General features: G+C 34.9%; 1 protein-coding gene across 6 annotated transcripts in view; it reads left to right on the forward strand.

Moving 5' to 3' along the window:
- The window catches only part of PCLO (piccolo presynaptic cytomatrix protein), a 389,843-nt gene that overhangs the window by 285,899 nt on the left and 82,582 nt on the right, over positions 1-21,362 (forward strand). For 5 of the 6 annotated variants that reach the window (XM_072791350.1, XM_072791351.1, XM_072791353.1 and 2 more), the window contains exons 11-14: positions 10,595-10,703; positions 11,245-11,312; positions 12,063-12,277; positions 18,888-18,938. In XM_072791350.1, the coding sequence (XP_072647451.1) occupies positions 10,595-10,703; positions 11,245-11,312; positions 12,063-12,277; positions 18,888-18,938 (443 nt within the window). Of the gene's footprint in view, positions 1-10,594; positions 10,704-11,244; positions 11,313-12,062; positions 12,278-18,887; positions 18,939-21,362 lie in introns of those variants that run through there. The other variant, XM_072791356.1, reaches the window with a different exon arrangement.

The raw sequence follows: 21,362 nt of genomic DNA on the forward strand, positions 1-21,362 counted from the left end.
TGATGAGTACTTAGGTCAGGATAAAAACTTGCTTCTTTGTCAAAAGAAACATTTTGTTTCCTTATAAGATAGACCAAGTGTATTTGCATTTACCTTTTGCTTTTAGATTTTGTTCGGGAGATTTCTTTTTAGAATTTTCCTTTTCAGAAATATAATTTCCTTTTTATCTGATTTTACACATGACTTAAAGTTACAATTCAGTAGTCAAAATTCTGTGCATTCTGTCAACCAGTATTCCAAAAGGAATTTATATTGTCCCTATATATGTTAATTCTCGGTAGAGATGATGATGTTGGTGACATTGCCACTGATTCAGATATTCCTCTATTTATTAGAACACTCCTTTCCTAGGATAAAGTGATGATATTTTAGGTTGAAATCTGCTGTCTGAATAGTAGGATACATTTAAATAACATTAAAAAAGAACAATGCAGAATATAAGAATATTTTAAAAGGTTAAGAACATAATTAAACTCAAAATCTGTAATGGTTCACTAGAGATACTTAAAGCAGCAGAGGCAACAGTTAAGGCAAGCGTTTCTCACATACAGTTGCATCATGTAGCCTGGCTTCCTCTGTGCATACAATTAGCACTGTATGTAGGCATTCATGAGTGCATTTTGGTTTAGTGTGTTACACTCTATTTGATGGTATTAACCTGGTAACACCATTGAATTAGAAAGTCATTTGAAAACATTCACTCTAGGGGACGCCTGGTTGAGTGTCTGCCTTCACCTCAGGATGTGGTTCCCGGGTCACAGGATCCAGTCCCACATCAGGAGCCTGCTTCTCCCTCTGCCTATGTCTCTGTCCCTCTTTCTGTCATGAATAAATAAATAAAATTTTTTTTTTTTAAAAAGAGGGAGCCCCAGTGGCCCAGTGGTTTAGCGCCGCCTTCGGCCTGGGGTGTGATCCTGGAGACCTGGGATCGAGTCCCACGTCAGGCTCCCTGCATGGAGCCTGCTTCTCCCTCTGCCTGTGTCTCTGCCTCTCTCTTTCTCTTTGTCTGTCATAAATAAATCAATAAAATCTTAAAAAAGAAAGAAAAGAAAAGAAAGAAAAGAAAAGAAAGAAAAGAAAAGAAAGAAAGAAAAGAAAAAAAGAAAAGAAAAGAAAAGAAAAGAAAAGAAAAGAAAAGAAAAGAAAAGAAAAAAGAAAAGATCCACTCTAGGTGTTTTAACAAAATGAATTGGGGAATTTAAAAAAAGTTTTGAATTTATGAACTTCAATCTACTTCAAATGACGTGATGACATCACATACCTATCATTGGATAGATCCACATGTTATATTATTTTCCCAGAATCATTAAAGTTTTACATACTATTTTCCTGTCTTACTCAGCCACATTGTTTTAGTCTGTTTCAAATAATACATCTAATTCTAAACATCATAAACTATAGCCGTAGAGTGACTTTAGCATCTATACCAATCCTTCCAGGAAATGAAGAGCATGATTCTAGTTTACTTTAGAGGTTGTGGTGATTAGAAACACAATCCTATCATGATAATCTTCAAATTGAACCATAAATCACAGCTAATTATATTCCCCTGTTTCCCTTGACTCTATTTAAAGAGCATGAATTTGCAATACCCCATAGGAGTTCTTCCTTTTTAAAGGCTGAACAGCATTCTACTGTATGTATAAACCATTTTTTCTTTATCCATTTATCTGTCAATAGATACTTAGGTTATCTCAATATTTTGACTATTGGATAGATAACTATAATGAGCATGGAGTGCTCATTTTAAATCCTCATTTAAATGGATCTCTGAGATCCTGATTTCAATTATTTTGGATAAGTACCTGGAAACAGGATCGCTAGATTGGGTAATTCTGTTTTTAATTTTTAGAAAATATCATACTGTTTTTCATAATGGCAACATTTTGCATTCCAACCGACAAGAGTACAAGGATTCTAATTTCTCTACCTCTTTATCAACATTTACTGTCTTGTTTTTTTTTTTTTTAATAATGGCCACTCTAACATGTGTGATTATTATTTTAATTTCCCTGGTAATTAGTGACATTGGGTAATCCTTCCTATATTACTTTCCTCCTATGGCAGTGTTCAGCATAATCTCCCATCAGTGTGCCTGTGTAAGTGTGATATTTGCTTATTTTCTGGGACTGGAGTGGAGAACAGAGAGGAGAAAGTCAATTAGCCTTTTTTTCATTCCTAAATGACATTGTTTATCCACCAGAAATGGTGTATTCCACCAAAACTTTGTTTGTTCAACAATGTTATTTTTCACATGTGCAAGTCTTCAAATAAAATTGTCACAAAGAAAATACAATTTTTAGATTGTCTTTTTATTATAATTAAAATGGCATTATAAATAACGTATGTGTTTTTCGTGCTAGGTTTTGCGTGTTTGAGCACCATTTATATTTAGGTGGGCTATGAGGTAGGTTTAGTTGGTATAAATGGAATGAAATTTTCTATTTGCTGGTACTAGTGATACCGGAGAGCTTGGTTCTCCTCTCACAGAGTGGAAGAATGAATCTCAGACAACAGAGTGAGCAAAGAGAAGTTTATTAAGCAGAGATACAGAGAAAGCTCTCAAAATGTGAGAGATCCTGACAGGGTTACCCCTGAGAGCTTTTATGGTCTCTCTTTTATAGGAAACTGACCAGGGAACTGGTAAATTTCTTGTCAATATTAGGGTGGATTTGTAAATATCATGTCTATATTTAGAACACGCATGGTGTTCTTATAAATAGCATGAGCACAAACAAGGTGTTCCCTTCTCTCTGGTCAATACTCCTCCATAACATTTCTCTGCATCTGGGATTTCTGTGAGCCTAGTCAGGTGGCCCGTGGCCTTGAGATTCTTGTGCTGTCTTGGCTTGAGCAGGGTCTATTGATAACACCTTGATGACCTATTTCTTTGTGGTCTGGTGAATTTCTGTGATTACTTAGTAGCCACTAAAGGAAGGATATTCCCTAACACTTTTGGAGCTAGGGAGACAGGTTTATTTTTCTGTTTTTACTGTCCTATCTCTGTTTTCTTGAGATGGGTAGGAACCTGACTCTGGCACCTTTCCGGGTTTATGGGAGCCCACTGATTCCTGGGAGCCTGACTCTGGGCCTTTCCCTTCTCTTTCTCTACCTAGCTCCATCTGCCCCTGACTCATTCCTACATCACTAGCATTGGCCTGAGGGATAGATGGAGTTCATAATTCTGCGCTACCATTAACTAACTCTGTGATATTAGAAATCATGTCACCTCATGTTTCATCTTTCTAGTGTATTCTATAAGAAAAGAAAACTAGGGCATGTGCAAGGATCTTCCTTACTTTATAACATGAGTCTATAAAATAGTTGTGACTTGCTTTTGCAACACATTTTGTTTATATGTTTTTTTAATGGCCTTTTTATTATTGACCGTTAATATTGCAAAATATGTGATAACGTATTTTCTTTGTAATTATGTTTTTTATGATTGGAACTAAATCTATTTTAGATCTGTGAGTGTAGAAGTCATTGATTCTAAATATTTCAGTGTATTCAACCTAGAAAAAAAGAGTGGGTAAGCCTAGACAGTTCAACTACAGTTTCTTAGATGTTTTTTTTTCTATTTACGATGTTGTGAGAATTTTTATTTTGTAAATTAATTGCATTTGAAAATGTATATATGTATGACATACTTTGCTTATTTTAATTGCTTATTCTTCATTAAAAGTGTGAATGAAAAAAGAAACATGGAAAGTGAATTGCTCAAGACCACACCCCAAATTAATGGCAGTTTTAAATACAGACAGAATTCAACTTCTTTAATTATGAGCTACCAAAAAATTGGGTGCTTAGGTGACTCAGTTGGTTAAGCGTCTGACTCGATCTCAGCTTTGGTCTTGATCTCTGGGTTGTGAATTCAAGCCCTGTGTTATACACCTAAACAAGCTATATAAAATTACTCAAAGAACTCTCATTATTATTATCATGGCATATACATTTGCTTAACAATCTGGTTCATTTATAAACAGATTGTTATTTATTTATGCAATTTATATTGTATAAAAATACAGTAGCTTAAAGCAAAAACATAGAAAGTTATCTGAAATCTCATATATATATATATGTTTAATATTACTGAAATTTGGAAGAATGTATATTTATAAAATTTATGTTAAATATTCTAATGAGTTTAATTCTATTATCTTTATATTGGGAAGAGAGGATATTGTGATATATCATATTTTTTAAATGTATAGTTTAATAGAGTTAAAATTCTGATATTTTAGTTTGAAAATAGCTTTTAGTTTGAATGGCATTAGCACTTCGGCTTATAAATAAAAAAATTTTTTCATCGTTTTTAGAAAGAGAGAGCGGGGAGGGGGAAGGAAGGAGAGGGAGAGAATCCTAGGCAACTTCATGCTGAGCGTGGAGCCTGATGTGGGCTTGATTTCACCACCATGAGAATGTAACCTGCGCTGAAACTACGAGTCAGTTGCTTAACTGACTGAGCCACCTAGGCAGGCCTGGCATGTAAGTTTAAACCAAATTTAGAGAATACAGATTGAATGTTCCAACCCCTGAGTTAACCAATCCAGAAATAAATGTGGCAATGCTCAGAGAAGATTAACTAGATATGATGATGGCATAGGGGGCCCCTGGGAGCCAACACCAGCCCAAAGAGCCTAACCATGACCATAGAGAAAATGTGGGGAGTGCAGAAGAGAAAAATTAGATGACATGATTCCTGTACTTGGAAGTCCTCGTATATATGTAAGGAAAATTTGTAGATGAGGAAAAATCATGTAAAAAATTGTAGAAATTTTAGAATCTAAAGTATTTGTTCAAATTTTCATATAAAGCTCCAGCTCAAAAATTACATTTTCATAAATTGCAAATAAGAATTTGTTCTTTCATTGTGCCATAGTATTCTCCCCCTTGTAGAGTAGAAATAAACTGAAATAGTGATCTAGCAATATAATCTCCCTTGAGGAAGCCAAGGATAGCAAATTATCCAGTTTGCTGAAAGTCACAACAGCTTGTAAATACCTAAGGTAAATGTGAACACAATATGATTATGGAGAAGAGAAAGTATCAACAGTCAGCAGTACACTGGTTCATAAAACACATCTCTGATAAAGTATTTATCTTTCTGAAAATAGTGCATATGCTCCTTATTAAAAGATAGGCAGATTTAAATTTTTGAATGCTAAATATCAGACACACGCACACACTTTGTTGCATTTGAAAGTATTATTTTTTTTAAAAAAGCAACATTTTTATAGCCCTTTATAGCAAGTCAGACTACATTCTCAATAAAATGGAATTCAGATTACCTTCCTTTCAGGGTATCTTTAGCGACCTTGTTGTAGTTAATGGAAGTTGTTCTAATGACCTATTAAGTTGTGAAGTCATTTTATTTTTATTTTTAAATTCTATTTTATTTAAATTCCATTTGTTAACATTTAATGTATTAATGTTTCAGGGGTAGAGTTCCCTGATTCATCAGTTGTATATAACACCCCGTGCTCCTTATATCGTGTGCCCTCTGAGGTCATTTTAAACTCAACTCATTCCAGTAGATTGGGAAACGGGGTTCCTGAGAGTGCCTAGGAGAGGCCTAGAGTGGGAACTGAAGAGTGAGGAGGGGGAAGCAGGCAGAGAGAGACTGCTTCAGTGAAAGTCGTTCCAGGTTCATATATTTTATTTACCAAGGCTCTAAGTTTTGATCAAACTATGTATTCCAAGAGTAAAAATAATAGAAATCATAATGACAGTGGCAAAAGTGGCAATAACATTATGAGATTAGCTCTTCAAGAAGATACTTTCCGACCTTAAGATTTTTATGCTTCTAGGTGAGTTTTCTGTGGGTTTTTAATATCTTAAAATACATTTCAGATACATACATCTGGGTTTTTAGTATCTTGTCATGATTGAGGGAATCTCTTTTATCCTGTAAATAAGCAGGATGCTATTCAAATACTATTTTTTCCCTTTACTGAAGATACCATTCTTTTTTCCCTTCCTGATTTTCCCTTCTTCCACCATTTCTTTCTTTCTGTCATTTCATGTTAATGTATAAATTGGTTAAGGTCGTAAAATATTGAAAATTAACTTTATAAAACAATAAAACCCATCTATATGCGTTTCTCTTACGTTAACACTCCATTAGTCATACTAATTATTATAACTGATGTGGACAATATATTGGATCCCCGAAACTCACTTGCAGGGTTTGTTCATGATTTAGAAAGCCAAGGCAAATGACCATTACAGGTGCTGAGTTTTTCCTGCTGCTGCTGCTAATTTATAAATGACTTTTGAGAGCAAATGTCCAGATTTAGGAAATTAATCTATAGTCATGGTTCATAATAACAGTGGGGAAAAAGTACAAAACAATAAATTTTGATTGATTTATTATATATGTATCTATTTTTTAACTAAGTTTGGGTTTTGTTTTGTTCTGTTCTGTTATCCCAGTGGCATTAGGTTCTCATACCATAGCCCGCCAGCTTCATTGGCTCATGTAAGTTTCCCTCGTGTGTGTGTGTGTGTGTGTGTGTGTGTGTGTGTGTATGAGTGTCTGTGGTTTTTGTGTGTGTTGGTTGTTCATTTATTAACTCATTCATTTTCCTCTATCTCATTTTCTTTTTTTATCTCATTTTCTTTTCCCACTTCCTTCTTCTGTTCATGAGCAACTATTATAATTTATGAAATTTCTGGGGGTTTTTTGAAAAATATATAATGTTATTTGGTACAAATAGCACTTTAATGTACATAAAATGTCATTGTCCTATAGACAGATCCTGTTTCTCACTTGTTCTTACTTGGAAAATAGTTTTAAGGTGGATCCTCCTTTTGGTTTTAATGCCCAGTTACGGTCTTTTTTCCTGCACTCTCTGCCAGGTATTTCTGTCTTGAGAAATTACTACACTCTCATTGTCCCATTTCTCCTGATACTGCCTGCTACCTCAAATAGACTCTCAAGATTTCCGGGTCATAGAGTGTATACGTATTTAATTTAATGATGCTCTCCCACATTGCCCCCCAGAGGGGTGCACTAACCTGCATTCCCATTTGAATAATCACATATTTATAGATTGTAAACACGCAGTTGTTTTATTTTCACATGACACAGTCATAGTATTCTCACATCACAGAGTGAGAGTAAAGCTCAACAGCCATCCAACAAGTGTAATTTACTTTGTAGTAAGAGTCTTCTGATTATATATCCTGGTCAGCACATGGTATTTTCTGGCTTTTAAACTTTTTGCAATATGATGAGAGCTAAGTAGTATGTCATTATTGCCTTAATGTATACTTTCTCATCACTAATGAGTCTGGGCCTTTTTTGATAGACTTATAAAACTTTTAAAATTCTTTCTCTGTTAATCAGCTTAATTTTACTAACTGCCAAGATGTTTCTGTTTTTTTGCTAGTGGAGTATCATTTTTTATTAATTTTTATGACAATATACAGTATTAGACGCCAGGTGGTGATCACCACGTGAGGAATTAATTATGTAGTGCCTGCCACTTACTAGGTGTGGAAAAAATAGTTATGGAATTTTTTAAAAAGCCATGAGCTTGGGATCCCTGGGTGGCTCAGCGGTTTGGTGCCTGCCTTTGGCCCAGGGCGTGATCCTGGAGACCCGGGATCGAATCCCACATCGGGCTCCCGGTGCATGGAGCCTGCTTCTCCCTCTGCCTGTGTCTCTGTGCCTCTCTCTCTCTCTGTGACTATCATAAATAAATAAAAAATTTTAAAAAAAAGCCATGAGCTTTTGTGTGATATATATTTGGATATACATATACGATTTCAACTGTTCACTCAGTAATTTTAATCCATAAGATGTTTGTGATGTAATGGTAAATATTAATTATAGACAAAGAAATAACATACCTGATATCGTGCATTATAAAGAATACCATTCATTAGTTTTAGGGGCACATAAAGTTAAGAAATCCCAGAAGTTATAAAAACACGTAGTTGATAATGTTTTATGTTGATTTTTTTTTAGTTCAAACATTACCTGATTATTGTCTTTTTTGTTTTTTAATAACATGTTAAATATAAAATTCTGAGCAGCAAATCCTGTCATCAGCTGTTGAACATTCGATAAAAATTCAGATGACCTTAGTTGTCCTATTAAAAGCTATTAGTATAGGTACTTTCTAGGGATATAATTGAAATATCATCTGTTGACTCTCAAAGTTGAGCAGTTTATAACATACATGTTTCATATAATTTAAGTATAAAGAAAATGTAAATGTTTGCTCATAATGCTAAATAATAGATATAACCCTCTATATGTACACTATCCTCCAGGAATTATTTCTAAAAAAAAGTCAGAGTACAAAGTTATCTCTCCTCTGCTTCCATTCAAGTCAATTAAATGATAAAATATTACTTTAGTGAACCTCAGTGTGGCATGATCATGTTCCACAAATTTTCACAAGCATTTTAAAATAGTTTATAGGATTTTGCAGTTAACATTTTTCAAGAATGTTATATTTGAAATCATATCATACTTAATTCTCATAACGATTAAAACCTTGTTATGAATTAAGAAGGAATAATTGGTTATATTCACGTGGTTATTTTAGTATGGCTCTTGTAGGATTTTTAGAGATTAGGAGAGGTGATGCTTAAGAAACTTGTTATTAAAGGACAATGTACAAGTCATCACATACCCTATGGCATCTGATCCTCACCAATGGAACCAAGAATAAAAGGACAAAAGTACTAGCAAAATCTTTTGAACCACTGTCCTGCATGAACTCTGGTGGGAAACTGAATGAAGACAAAAGAAGTTTAGCCTGTGTATCATGGAACAGAACAGATTGTGTAGTTTATGACCACAGGTGTGTTTCTAGGCAAGATTCTAGTTATCTGTTGCTGGGTTGGTTTTGTTTTTGTTTTTTCCAGAAATTTATCACTGATTCTAAATAACTTTCCCTTTGTAATACCAGAAGCATTTTTAAATTTTGTTGGGTGATTATGTTTTGGAAATTTGCCCCTTTATTTTGAGAGATGAAATATTAGCTAATCCAAGAGAAGAAGCATGAAGATTATGCAGCTATTTCTTTTCATAGAATATGCTTTTGCCGAAAAGTGACAATGCAATTATAACACTAATTGTTTCAATTCAAAATCATCTGTATATAAATATACTCTTTATCTTGACTTTTTTTTAAGTGTGTTTTTCAGCATGATTTTCCTTTTGTAGTGGTAAACTTTTCTTTAGTGGTGTCACTGTTGTCTCTTATGTAATTTTCTCATTTTATATGTACAACAGCCTGGGATTGTTGAATTAAACCTAAGGCCCATCTGAAGATAACATTTTGTTGGAGTAAGTTCTAGAAAAGCCATTTCTGTTTGTGTTATTGTGGACATTTTTATGGACTTCTTTTGCCATTTCACTCTAGTAAAAGTATTTCCCTTGTTTGTAACTGGTAATAATGCTTTCCAGTGTAAATCAAAATCATTAAAACCTTTAAAGATTCAATTAGGCCATATTTAGAGTTTTCCACTGAAACCAATGGTGAGCAATAGAGAATTTCACATAGGCATCTGTGAAGCTCATTGAAATCCTAATTGTTCCACAAGTATTTCCTTTTAATTAAATTATAGCCTAGTTATGGCATGCAGATACTGTCTTAGGTAAAGCTGACAGCACTCACAAATATTTGGGCACTATTACTTTGGATAGTTTCATCCAATTTATATCCATTTCACATAGCTACATATTAGGAAGAGGTGATTCATGCCAAATATGTACTCCTGAGTTATTTGACAGCTCATATAAAATGGACCAAAGAAGCAAAATTTAAAATGTTGTTACTATTTTTTGAGGTGAAAATTATTTCTAGATAAAGAGAAAACATGAAATGCCCTCTAATTAGTCCAGCAACATAGTTAATGTGATCCAGCACAAAAAGATGATGTAGAGTTCTTTGTTGAAACATTATTAAGAATTTCAAAATTGCACCAGTGAAGCATTAAACCAAGCATGGGCCCTTCTGAGCACAGGGTCTTGTACTACCGCACAGGCCACCCCCCCATGAAGCTGCCCTTTCTGTAACACGCCTGCTGATTCTACTCAGGAACGTCTTGCATACAGTGAAGAAAGAAAAAAAAAATACCACATGGAAATCTGTTTTATCTTAGCAAAGTTGAAGCAATACCAATGTCTTAAAACCAAACTACTAAGACTTTTTTCTACTTCTCCCATTCCATGATGGATTATGAAAGTCTATACTCTTCTAGATGCTTGTTTCCCAAGGAAAAATTATATTGGTGCTTGTATGTTTTTTTTCTTCTACAAAATTGGCCTAAGCAATATATGTTTAATAATGTTTTCTTTATTAAAGCAGTGTGAACAAAATGCATGTGTTTGGTAATATTTAATAGATTTTCAAAAGTAATATTTTGCATGTTGTCTTAGACATATTTGATGTGTTCAGGTAAGTGATGAAATTGAACTACATGTGGTTATGGTATTAACATTACAGAGAACTTTGAACTGGTGTTCTCTGAAATGGTGTGCTGAGTTGGTTTTTAAATGTTTTCTATGCCCTATAGACTCAAACTAGAAATACAACATATTTTTTATTTTATACTTGAATTTGTTTTTTAGGGATGCAAGTATTGGAATGGAATGGAATTCCTTTAACTTCTAAAACGTATGAAGAAGTGCAGAGTATCATTAGTCAGCAAAGTGGGGAAGCAGAAATATGTGTAAGACTGTGAGTTTTTCCCCATCTTTTTGTTTCCATTTTTTGGCTATTCATGGCTCTTTTAATTTAAAATTGTTAAGGTGGAACCTTTGCCAGCCAGCAAGATTTTCAGTAATTAGAAAATAAAGTGAATACAAGTTTTATAGATTTCTTGTGTTCAGAATCAAAGTCTAAAGCATAGAAAGAATTCAGCTAATTTTGTGTCTGATCATGTCAGTAGTTCTCCCCCTTTCATGCTTTTATTGAAACATGCTTCATTTAAATGAAAGCCTAAACCTATTTAGATTTTGTGTATGTGTGTAGTATTTCAAAATGAACTTACATTTAATCAATAAAGATTTCACCTTAAAAAATCATTTTTATCAGCTGACTTTTAAAAGCATTGCAAATATATATTTGGTTAGGAGGGTGAGCATGCTTGGAAATGGCTTTATATCATTAACCACTTCTCATTTACCTACTGAAAAAAAAATCAGGGCAGTTGGAAAAAAGGGCCTTTTGTCTCCTATTTCCTCAATTTCTTTCTTAATTTCTTTGTTTTAATTTTTAGGGATCTCAATATGCTGTCCGACTCTGAAAATCCCCAGCAGCTGGAACTTCATGAGCCACCAAGAGCTGGTAGGTGAAAGGAATCTGCTCCCAGCTGTGGGTAAGGGTGAAGGTGTGTATGTAAAGGGAGTTGTAGAGGCAGATGATGCCTCTGTATGATGAAGATATAAACACAAACATATTGTTTGGGCAAAAATGTAGGTATAGACCAATAGGTGTTTATTTACTTATGTAATCTTAATCAAAACCAAAAGCACTGCAGCTATGGATGTAGCATCCTAGGGAAACACATACTTGTGTGTCAGACCCATTAAAGAAATTCATACAGAATTCTTGCTGTGTGCGTTTATAGTTTTAATTCTTTAAAAATGAATTCATCCAATCAGAGTAGGCCATGGGGCCATTTATTTGAGGTATTATAGAAGTTTTAGATCATACTTGATTCCTTTTAGCATAACTGGATTATGGACCTTTTGATGGCCTTTTTCTAATAAAGAGAAAAATCCACGTGTCATTTCATAAGGACATGACGAAATGGATTTAGCTCTTTCTTAGCTAACAACTGTAGTCTTATAAATGTAGATGTCTTATTACATTAAAAATATGGCTTATTTCTTTAACAAATATTTCTCGAGTGTTCCCTATGCTACAGCCAGCATGGAGAGTTTGGGTTACTGCCCTCAGGAACAGGGAGAGGCCTGTATAACTTCTCATACATCTGTGCGTGTAAATTCCCTTGTCATCTAGAACTCATGTAAGTTCTATGGTATCAAGTACCTATGAAATGGAGAAATACATAGCCACTTCATTTTGTTGTAGTGGATAAAGCGAAATCCCCAGGGGTTGATCCCAAGCAGTTGGCAGCGGAGCTCCAGAAGGTTTCACTACAACAGTCACCACTGGTTCTGTCATCCGTTGTGGAGAAAGGATCTCACGTTCATTCAGGTCCTACTTCTGCAGGATCCAGTTCTGTCCCCAGCCCTGGGCAACCAGGGTCTCCCTCAGTGAACAAAAAGAAGCACAGCAGCAGCAAGGTGAGAAGTGACCTTTGAGTTACTTATTTTCTAGCTCTGTATTCAATCAAGGACAGAGGAAATCCAGTATCATCTTCTCAGGTGGTTTTCTTGTGATCTCTCACTTCCTAATGATGGATTGAAACAAAATGTCCATTTCTTAATATATAGCGGATCAAATGTTATAAAGATGAAGTATTTCTACATTTCTTAAAATACTCTAGCAGTTGGGATCCCTGGGTGGCACAGTGGTTTGGCGCCTGCCTTTGGCCCAGGGCGCGATCCTGGAGACCCAGGATCGAATCCCATGTCGGGCTCCTGGTGCGTGGAGCCTGCTTCTCCCTCTGCCTATGTCTCTGCCTCTCTCTCTCTCTCTGTGTGACTATCATAAATAAATAAAAATTAAAAAAAAATACTCTAGCAGTTATAATTATGAGGAACTTGAATGGTGTGTCTAATGCTTTGTATTTCCTGGTTCTTCTTCTTTGTAGTTGTCTGAGCCCCTTTGTGTATGGAACGTTAGCTTTGCATCTTTTTGGAAATGCAAGATAGACATTACATTGGATTTGATAATTTAAATAAAAGGTATAAAGGACACAGAGATAAAATTTGTCCTAAAAGAATTTAGGACAATAAGAAATAAGGAAAATCAGTCATATGGAATTGCCACTTTGAATTTTATCCCTAATTCTATACTGATTGGGGCACCTCAGTGGCTCAGTCAGTTAAGCATCCAGCTCTCGATTTCAGCTCAGATCATGATCTCACACGGTTGTGAGATCGAGCCCCATGTTGGGTGCTGCGCTCCACAGGAATCTGCCTGAGATTCTCTTTCTCCCTCTTCCTCTGCCCCTCCCCTCATGCTTGCTTGCTCTATCTCTCTCTCAAATAAATAGATTAAATCTTAAAAAAAAAAAAAAAGAAGAAGAACCAGTAATATAGAATTGCCATTTTGAATTTTATCCCTAATTCCATACTAATAAATTTTCCTTTGTTGCAAGTCTTCTTTTGAAATAAATACTTCTAACATTATTATTTCCAAGTCACTGGGCAATTAAAAGAAAACAGAATTAATTTTTTAAGTTTATAAAAGCAGATGAAAATATAGCTTTTTCCTCATGCATTTGATTGCATCATTTGATGACTTGTTTCAAACTAAATATAGCAATGCTTCTCAAAGTGCAATTTCGAGAGTAGATTCAATTTCAAAACATATTTTAACACAGCTGTATTATACCACATGCAATTGTGTATTAGTGTCTGAGAATCACCTCATGGAAGCTCGCTGTCTCCTGAGTTACAGACTGATGGTATTTTTCACTCCTTTCTCAATCTCCAGGTAGAAGTCCTCAAGACATGACAAACTCTGCTAGCAAAGTTTCCAAACCAAGCATATTATAGTTCTATGAGTTTCTCATCCTAATATTTTTTTATTTCAGCAACTGACATCACCATCCTTCCAGGAAATTAAGTACAAATTTAAGACCTCCATTGCTCTTCTTTTTTCTTGATTCACAATGTCTGATCAGTCACTGAATCTTAATCCTGAGAATTCTAATTTCCTAAAAAGTCTGTAGCAATTTTCTGTCTTCTCGGAACTCACCAATGATCTTTAGCAAAGCATTATTTTTTTTCTAACATTATTGCACTCACTACTGGTAACTCCATTCACCATTTTTATTTCCTTCCTCTTAAACTACTCTCCAACTGTCTGATCTGTGCTTAATGATCTGATTGGGTCACTACCTTGTTTAAAAAGTATCCCTACTCCCCAGAAAGTTGGCTGCCTCACCTTTGCGTTGGACCCTACCCTGCTCAGTCTAAAAGGGCTCAGTTAGTGGTTTTTCTTGGGAGGTTATTACAGTAAACATAATGTCCAATCTTTACAATAGCCTTGATAAAAAGTACTCTGTATATTAGGGTTTCCAACTCATTCCTACTTTTCAGACATTTTTGGATGGCACCTCAGTGTCAGGGGTCACACTTTGTATAGGATACAAAGATGGATAAAATCCTTTCCCTGCATAGTAGGTAGACCAGTGGTTCCTAAAGTGTGATTCTTTTAACAGCATCAGCATCATCTAGAAACATGTTAAAAATACAAATTCTTGATCCTACTCTATGCCTTCTTTAAGGATTAGACCAAGAAACAAGAGTTTTAATAAGTTCTCCAAGTTGTGTGCTGCCCCTTGAGGTTTAAAAGATACTGGTCTAGGGTTACCTGGGTGGCTCAGTTGGTTAAGCATTTGCCTTTGGCTCAGGTCATGATTCAAGTCCTGGGATCGAGCCCCTCCCTTGTCAGGCTCCCACCTTCAGCAGGGAGTCTGCTTCTCCCTCTAGCTCTGGCCTTCTCCCCACCACCCCTCGCTCATGCTCGTTCTTTCTCTTTACAATAAATAAAAAATTAAAAAATTAAAGGTACTGGTCTAATTACAGATGAAGAATGATATGTAACCAAATTCAGTGAAAGTATAATATTAGATGCCATGAAGAAATACAGTGAGGGCATGAAGAATGGGGTTAGGAGAGCTGGTATTTAGCTAATGAACTGAATCAGTAAAGGGGATAAAGGGAGCAGCACTCCAACCAGAGAGTGCAACATGAAAAAAAATCTCAGAAACAGAAATTGCCTCCCTAGAATGTAGGTGTATAAAAAAATACAGGGGTAAGAAATAAGAGAAGCCTAGATGGTTGTAAATTGGAGGATATTATGTGCCATGCCTGACTTTTACACGGCAATATGCCGGAAATGAAGAGCCAGTGATAAGCTGTAAGCAAAAATGAAATAAGAATAACAGGAAGCCTTTGTCCATGAAATCTTTCCATAGTCCAATCCTGCCTTAAGATCAGAAGGTATCCTTTTTCTTTTTCTCCTCCCTCTGAAATGCCTCTATGCTTTATGGATCTCTTAAGACAATTTGCATCTTAAAAAAAAAAAAAAAAAAAAAAAAATATATATATATATATATATATATATATATATATTTATTTGAGAGAGGAAGAGAGCACAAGCGGGAAGTAGAGGGAGAAGCAGGTTTCCCACGGCAGGGACCCTGACATTGGATTCAATTCCAGGACCCTGGGGATCATGACCTGAATCAGAAGAAGACGCTTAATCAACTGAGCCAAGGAGGCATCCTACTTTCTATATACTATGGTTTAAGTACATAATAGGGGGCTTATACAGCATAGTAACAAAATAAATATTCTGATATAAATATCAATGGCACTTGTGTCTCTATAACATTATGGAAGTGCAAAATTTGATTTTTTGTAATATGTTAACTATTATGGCAATGATTAGAAGATAAAAACAAGTACAGTAGAGCAAGCATCAAGGAAATGATATTGACATGTTTTATGATATGCAGTAATTCTTTTCCATGCCACGAATGTGGCCTATGTGTTTTGCTGTATTTTTGCTGAAATAAAAATTTATAGAACTATGTTGTCCATAATGGTAGCCACATGTGACAGTTGAGCCCTTGAGATATGGCTAGTCTGAACTGAGATATCCTGAATATGTGAATTAATGCCAAATTCTTTAGACTTAATATGAAAAAATATATAAATTATTTCATTACAATTTTGATACTGATTTCATGATGTAATTATAATAGTTTGCATAAATTGAATTAACTAAAATATATTATTAAAAATTAATTTCACCAGCTGATTCTTACATTTTTAAGTAACTACTAGAATATTTAAAATTACCTCTGGCCTCCTACCATTTAGTGATGATAGATAACTTAACTCTTGCCAATAGTAATAACCATAATCAAATCTAACCACTTTGGGAATGTGTATGTATATAATTATATGAACATTTCTCATTGAAACACATAGTAAGTAGATACTAACATTCTTGAAGAAAGAGACCGTTACTTAGTCATCTTTTGGGACATTTATCTTCAACATCTAGCTGGTATAGTTTCTTGAAACCTTTTTTTTCTGAACAGATCAATGGATAAATAAATTTAATTTTAATATTTCTTGACCCATCAACATGTGGTATTCATAAAAGGCAATACATTTTTTTCATTTGTTCTCCAAATCCTACAATGTTAAAGAATTTATATTGAGATATTACAGAAATAGGGAGTGACTGTCTGAAACTTACCTATCCCTGTCAGGTAATATGTACACACATGTCATATGTTCTTCAGATAATTTATAGAATTATGGTTTTAACTTCTTTGTGTTGTTATTAGATATGAGACTATTAAATAATAAGACATTAAGGTAATGAAATGTATTAAATCTAAAATATTTAAATATAGTTAGCATAATTATACATTTGGATACTTAGAACACCATCTAGTAAACATTCTAAATAATGATTCATAAGTAATTATTAATCTGTTAATATTCTAAATGATTTCTGCTGAGTATATGTAGGCAAAATATGAATCTAAATTATTTAAATACATGTTTAAATTATATAAGCTATGTATATGACTATTTTAAGTGATTATTTTTCTTAAACTAATTCAATACAAATTTTTATCTTCAAATTTTTTATTTTACCATCTCAAGCTGTTTTGTCTCTGAAATTCTAACCAAACCTTCATCATTTTATCTTTAAAGACTGAATGATTTCTTTCAAGGCATGGTTTGAATAAATGATTCAATTAAAGTACTTAGTTTTAAGTGTCTTATGAAATAGGTCATTGGTTTCCCAAAGTTTGCTGGTCAGAGTACCCTGAACATCTCAGTAATTGTTTTTCATGGCTGTCTTCTGCCCAAAGATACATCTAAAACAGTTTTATTTGTTAAGTAATTAGTTAATTAGTATCTGAATAACCACTGGAAAAAAATAATACATGTAAGATGAAATAAAAATAATGTATTTGTTTCATTGCTAATAATTACATATCACTGGAATATGGGCAGCTGATAGACATTGCACAATTCAAACTATGAAATCAGACTGCATACTAACAAAGTGATTTCTTGTTGTACACTGTCCTCGCTGATCTTCCTGAAGTACATTTTTTTTATCTTTGCAATCATTAAAAACCAACCTCACAAAGATATGACATCATTGAAAGGAAAATAGTTGGTCTGATCTTGAAGGGTAACTACCTGGGGCTCATGGTTGGCTCAGTGTCCAAAAAGATAGTGATCTTTTTCCTTCTGTAATTTAAAGTATCCCTCTCTACCCTATTGAGTTTAGTGTCACACCCCAGAACAATTAAAAATGGTCCATAAGTTTACTAAATCTAGTTATATTTGCATGATTATATGTCAGATGAGATACAACTGTCAAAAAGAGATCAAAACAAAGTAAGTTACCAATAATAATTTAGCTTTGTGTTTTATGAGGGGTTTTTGTGTCTCATTTTTTTGTTTTTATGTGTGTTATTCTTGTTTTCCTCTTTGGAATGCAAAAATAACTGCTTTTCGGAAATTCCCCATCTTTACTCAAGATACAAATAGTTTCAGAGGCTTCTATAGTCCTTTTTCTGGATCCAGTTTGCTTTTCTTTGAATTTAAGCGGTAAAGTAATTCTGAAGTAAATATACTTTTTCATTAACTAGTAGCTTACCCTTTGCAGCCAGAGTTTCAGTATTAATGAATGGACATTCTTATAAAGGAGCTCAACTAAATAAAGGATATATGGCTTGGAAAATTTAACCTCCACTCTATATAATTTTACAAAAGGTCACATTATTTGTATTCCTTAGTTATTTCCTAAAACAAGACCTGGAATAGTCTTCTTTGGATTGCCCTCATTTCTAGAATAAAAATATAAAGGAAAGGCAACAAGTGTATCTACCTAAATATTAAGGATCTTTCCTTTTCCAGTTAATTATTAAAACCAGGCCAGTATTATGTACATGTAGGCAGACAGGGCCTTATTTTGGGGGTAGCAGGCTGGCCTCCATCTTAATGAATATCTCCCCATGTCAGTGCCACATTGCCTGAAACTCTATTGCTGATCTGGAGTCATGGACATCACCTCTCCTTTTGTACAGATACTGCACTGAAATGTAACAAATCAGTAATCTGTCACTTTTTTCAGCATTATGAACCAGTTTACCAGATCACATTCCTAACTGCTCTTAGGGCTTTACTGGCATAAGGAACTTATTAAGGAAGTGAGAACTTACATAGAAGAGGATAGAACTTTCATTAAGGAATGTGAACTATGAAGAAGTGATTGCCTGGGTGCTTTACTCTAGAAGGCAGCAGTGAGGGGTTGAGCATCCATCAAAGGAGCTCAAGGATGGCATTCTATAAGCTCTGTGCTCCTAGGCAGTTGTTGTTGTCTAAAAACAACGTCTTTTTCATTTCTCTATAGATCTTTAAAACCTGTAAATAGCTAAATTGAGTACTTTAAACCAAAGTATTCATTTCATTAAGTAATTGAAAATGCAGTCCTATAGGTATAAAATTATAGTTTCACAACAGGTTGAGCAAAATGAAAAAAACAGATTTATGTATCTATAAAATTAAACACAAATTGAGAAGTAGAAGTAGACCCCATAATCCAAAGCAGCCAGATGGATGAAATGCATTTTCCAGGCAGTGTGTTCTGACCAAATAGAAATTAATTACAGAAGGAAGTTGAAATGGTCAATTTTATGATGGGCTTATCCATTAATACATGTTTTTAATATTGCAGCCTACTGATGCAACAAAGGTTGTCTCTCATCCGATTACAGGGGAAATTCAGGTATGAAAGTTTTTTAAAAATCCTCATTGTACCATCTTCGTTGGCTGGTTCACACCCCCTCACTGGTCTACTGTAATTCTAAACACTGTTAGGACCTTTCCTGTTTTGTATGTGTTATATATTACACATTCAGACCTGTGAAAGAAAAATACTATTTTATAGAGCAGCATTTTGGTACAAATATATAGTTTATAAAATCTGTTTATGGAATTCTATAACTTGACATATGTGTCTGATGCCTTAGCAGTATCAGTATGTTTTACGTCTTAGTTTATATTTGTTGAATATGTTTCAAATATAACAGATTCTCCCAGAAGTGTGAGGGTTCCTCTTTAAGAGTTTCATGAGTCCAATGCTGTCCTCTTTCCTTCCTCCTACCAACAAGTGTTACATAATTATTGAACATTTCTTCTAGAGTAGTGTTTTTCATACCAGGGGTCATAACAAGTTTGTAATTCATAAAATCAACTTAGGGGATTTTGACCAGGAGCATAGAAGAAAAATAGTACACATCTCTTTTTTTTTGACATCTATAAATGCATGTTTTTGTGTGTATATTATATCATAATCTATATTTCTTACTGTGAGTCAAAGTCAGAAATGTTTTAAAAACTGTGCTTCAGATGATGCCAAAAAGTAATTCAGGATAGATAAGAAAAATCACATAGAAAAAATAAACACAATGTAAAATGATAACTATTTGAAGACGGCAGGTTTCAGATAAGGGGGAGAGAACAGGAAGTCTTAGAGCTGTCTCTCCAACATAGTCTAGACGAAATTTTCATGAATGATTTCACAAAGGACAGCAGACTTGAACAAATTAATTTGAGGCTAAGCCCCAAGAAAAGGGGGATTGTGTTCCTGTAGGAAGAAGAGGAGAGTTTCCGCTGCCAGAGAGTAATAATAGGCAGGGATCAGCTTTGCTGCCTTGAAATGTTCCTGTACAGAGAAGTTGAAACTAAATATAAAAAGAGCCTTCAGCACAAGCTCAGTGGTGTTAGCCCTGCACGAGGGTGCCCGGTAGGATTCTGGAGTAAGGGAGACCGAACGGAATACGTAAGAAGATGTCATACTGCAGTGGCCTCCAGAAGATGTTACAGGGGGGAGACTGCAAGTGCGAGGACCTCAGTGAAGCGGTCATCTGGGCTCCCGCTGATGAAAGCAGAGCGGGCGTGAGCCTGGGATGGGAAGAAGGGCCCAGGCCTGGCCCCTTCCATGCTGCCCGGCCTGCCTCCTCGCTGCTGCTTCCCCCTTGCAAGAAAGCCAGACCTGATCTTCCTTGATGTCACCAAGAAAACGCTAGATTTGCTGATTTTCTGATTCCTAGATTTTTTTTTCTTTTTTTTTTTTTTTTTAAGCTTCTTCCTCACAGACCAATATTTGCCATGTTTCGTTCAGGCTTGAGGTTATTTATTCTTGTTTCATTTTCCTTTTCCTTGAGCAGTGATATTTAATTCTGTAGTGGGAATTTACTCTGATAATATTCTTTCTTAATGTGTAGGCTGTTTTTAAAAAATATTTTCTCATAACAGTGATTTCTAGTTTATTTATTTTCTTATACCGAAACTTTTTTTTTTTTTTTTTTTTTTTTTTTTTTGCAAATGAAACATTATGTGGTCACCCAAATGATCAATCTGCTACCCTGGAGTAGCTCTGGTTGAAATCTGGTTGAAAGAAATGTCTGGGGACATTTCATTCTGTCTCAAAAGTAACATCTGAGCAATCCTGAGTGTTTTCTAAAGCACTGCAGGATAGTTTCTGAAAAGTACTTTCTTATGGTAGCCTGCAAGTTTTCATTTAAATAAATGGTTTTGGTGCCTTACCAGATAAAAGTGGACATAAAGGCCATTAAAGAAAAGAGTACGAGGGGAAGAAGTTCTCCTTAACGATTTGGAAGCTGTTCTAAATCTCAGTGTAAAAATTGGTGCAGAATAATTCCATTTTTTCAATTCCCATTAGGGTACACAGTTACTGAATTTCTTTTTTTTTTTTTTTACTATTATTTATTTATTCATGAGAGACATACAGAGAGAGGGGCAGAGACACAGGCAGAGGGAGAAGCAGGCTTGCTTCGGGGAGCCAGATGTGGGACTTGATCCCGGGTTCCAGGATCACACCCTGGGCCGAAGGCCCTGAGCCACCCAGGAACCCCAGTTACTGCATTTCTAAACTTCTCATTTTTTGTCTTTCTTCATGGTACTTTATTTTATATGTTGCCTTTGCTTTCATAATGGTCAGACAAATTGAGCTTTTCTGTGTTGAGAAAAGCAACTGAAGATTCCTTGTCTGCCAGAAAATATAACCAGATGAAAATTATGCTTATATTAGGTAATTATTTTAATTATCAGATTTTAGGGGCAGCCCTGGTGGCGCAGCGGTTTAGCGCCGCCTGCAGCCTAGGGTGTGATCCTGGAGACCCTGGAT

The sequence above is a fragment of the Canis lupus genome, chromosome 21 (genome assembly GCF_048164855.1).
Source record: "Canis lupus baileyi chromosome 21, mCanLup2.hap1, whole genome shotgun sequence".
In the NCBI taxonomy this organism is placed as follows: domain Eukaryota; kingdom Metazoa; phylum Chordata; class Mammalia; order Carnivora; family Canidae; genus Canis; species Canis lupus.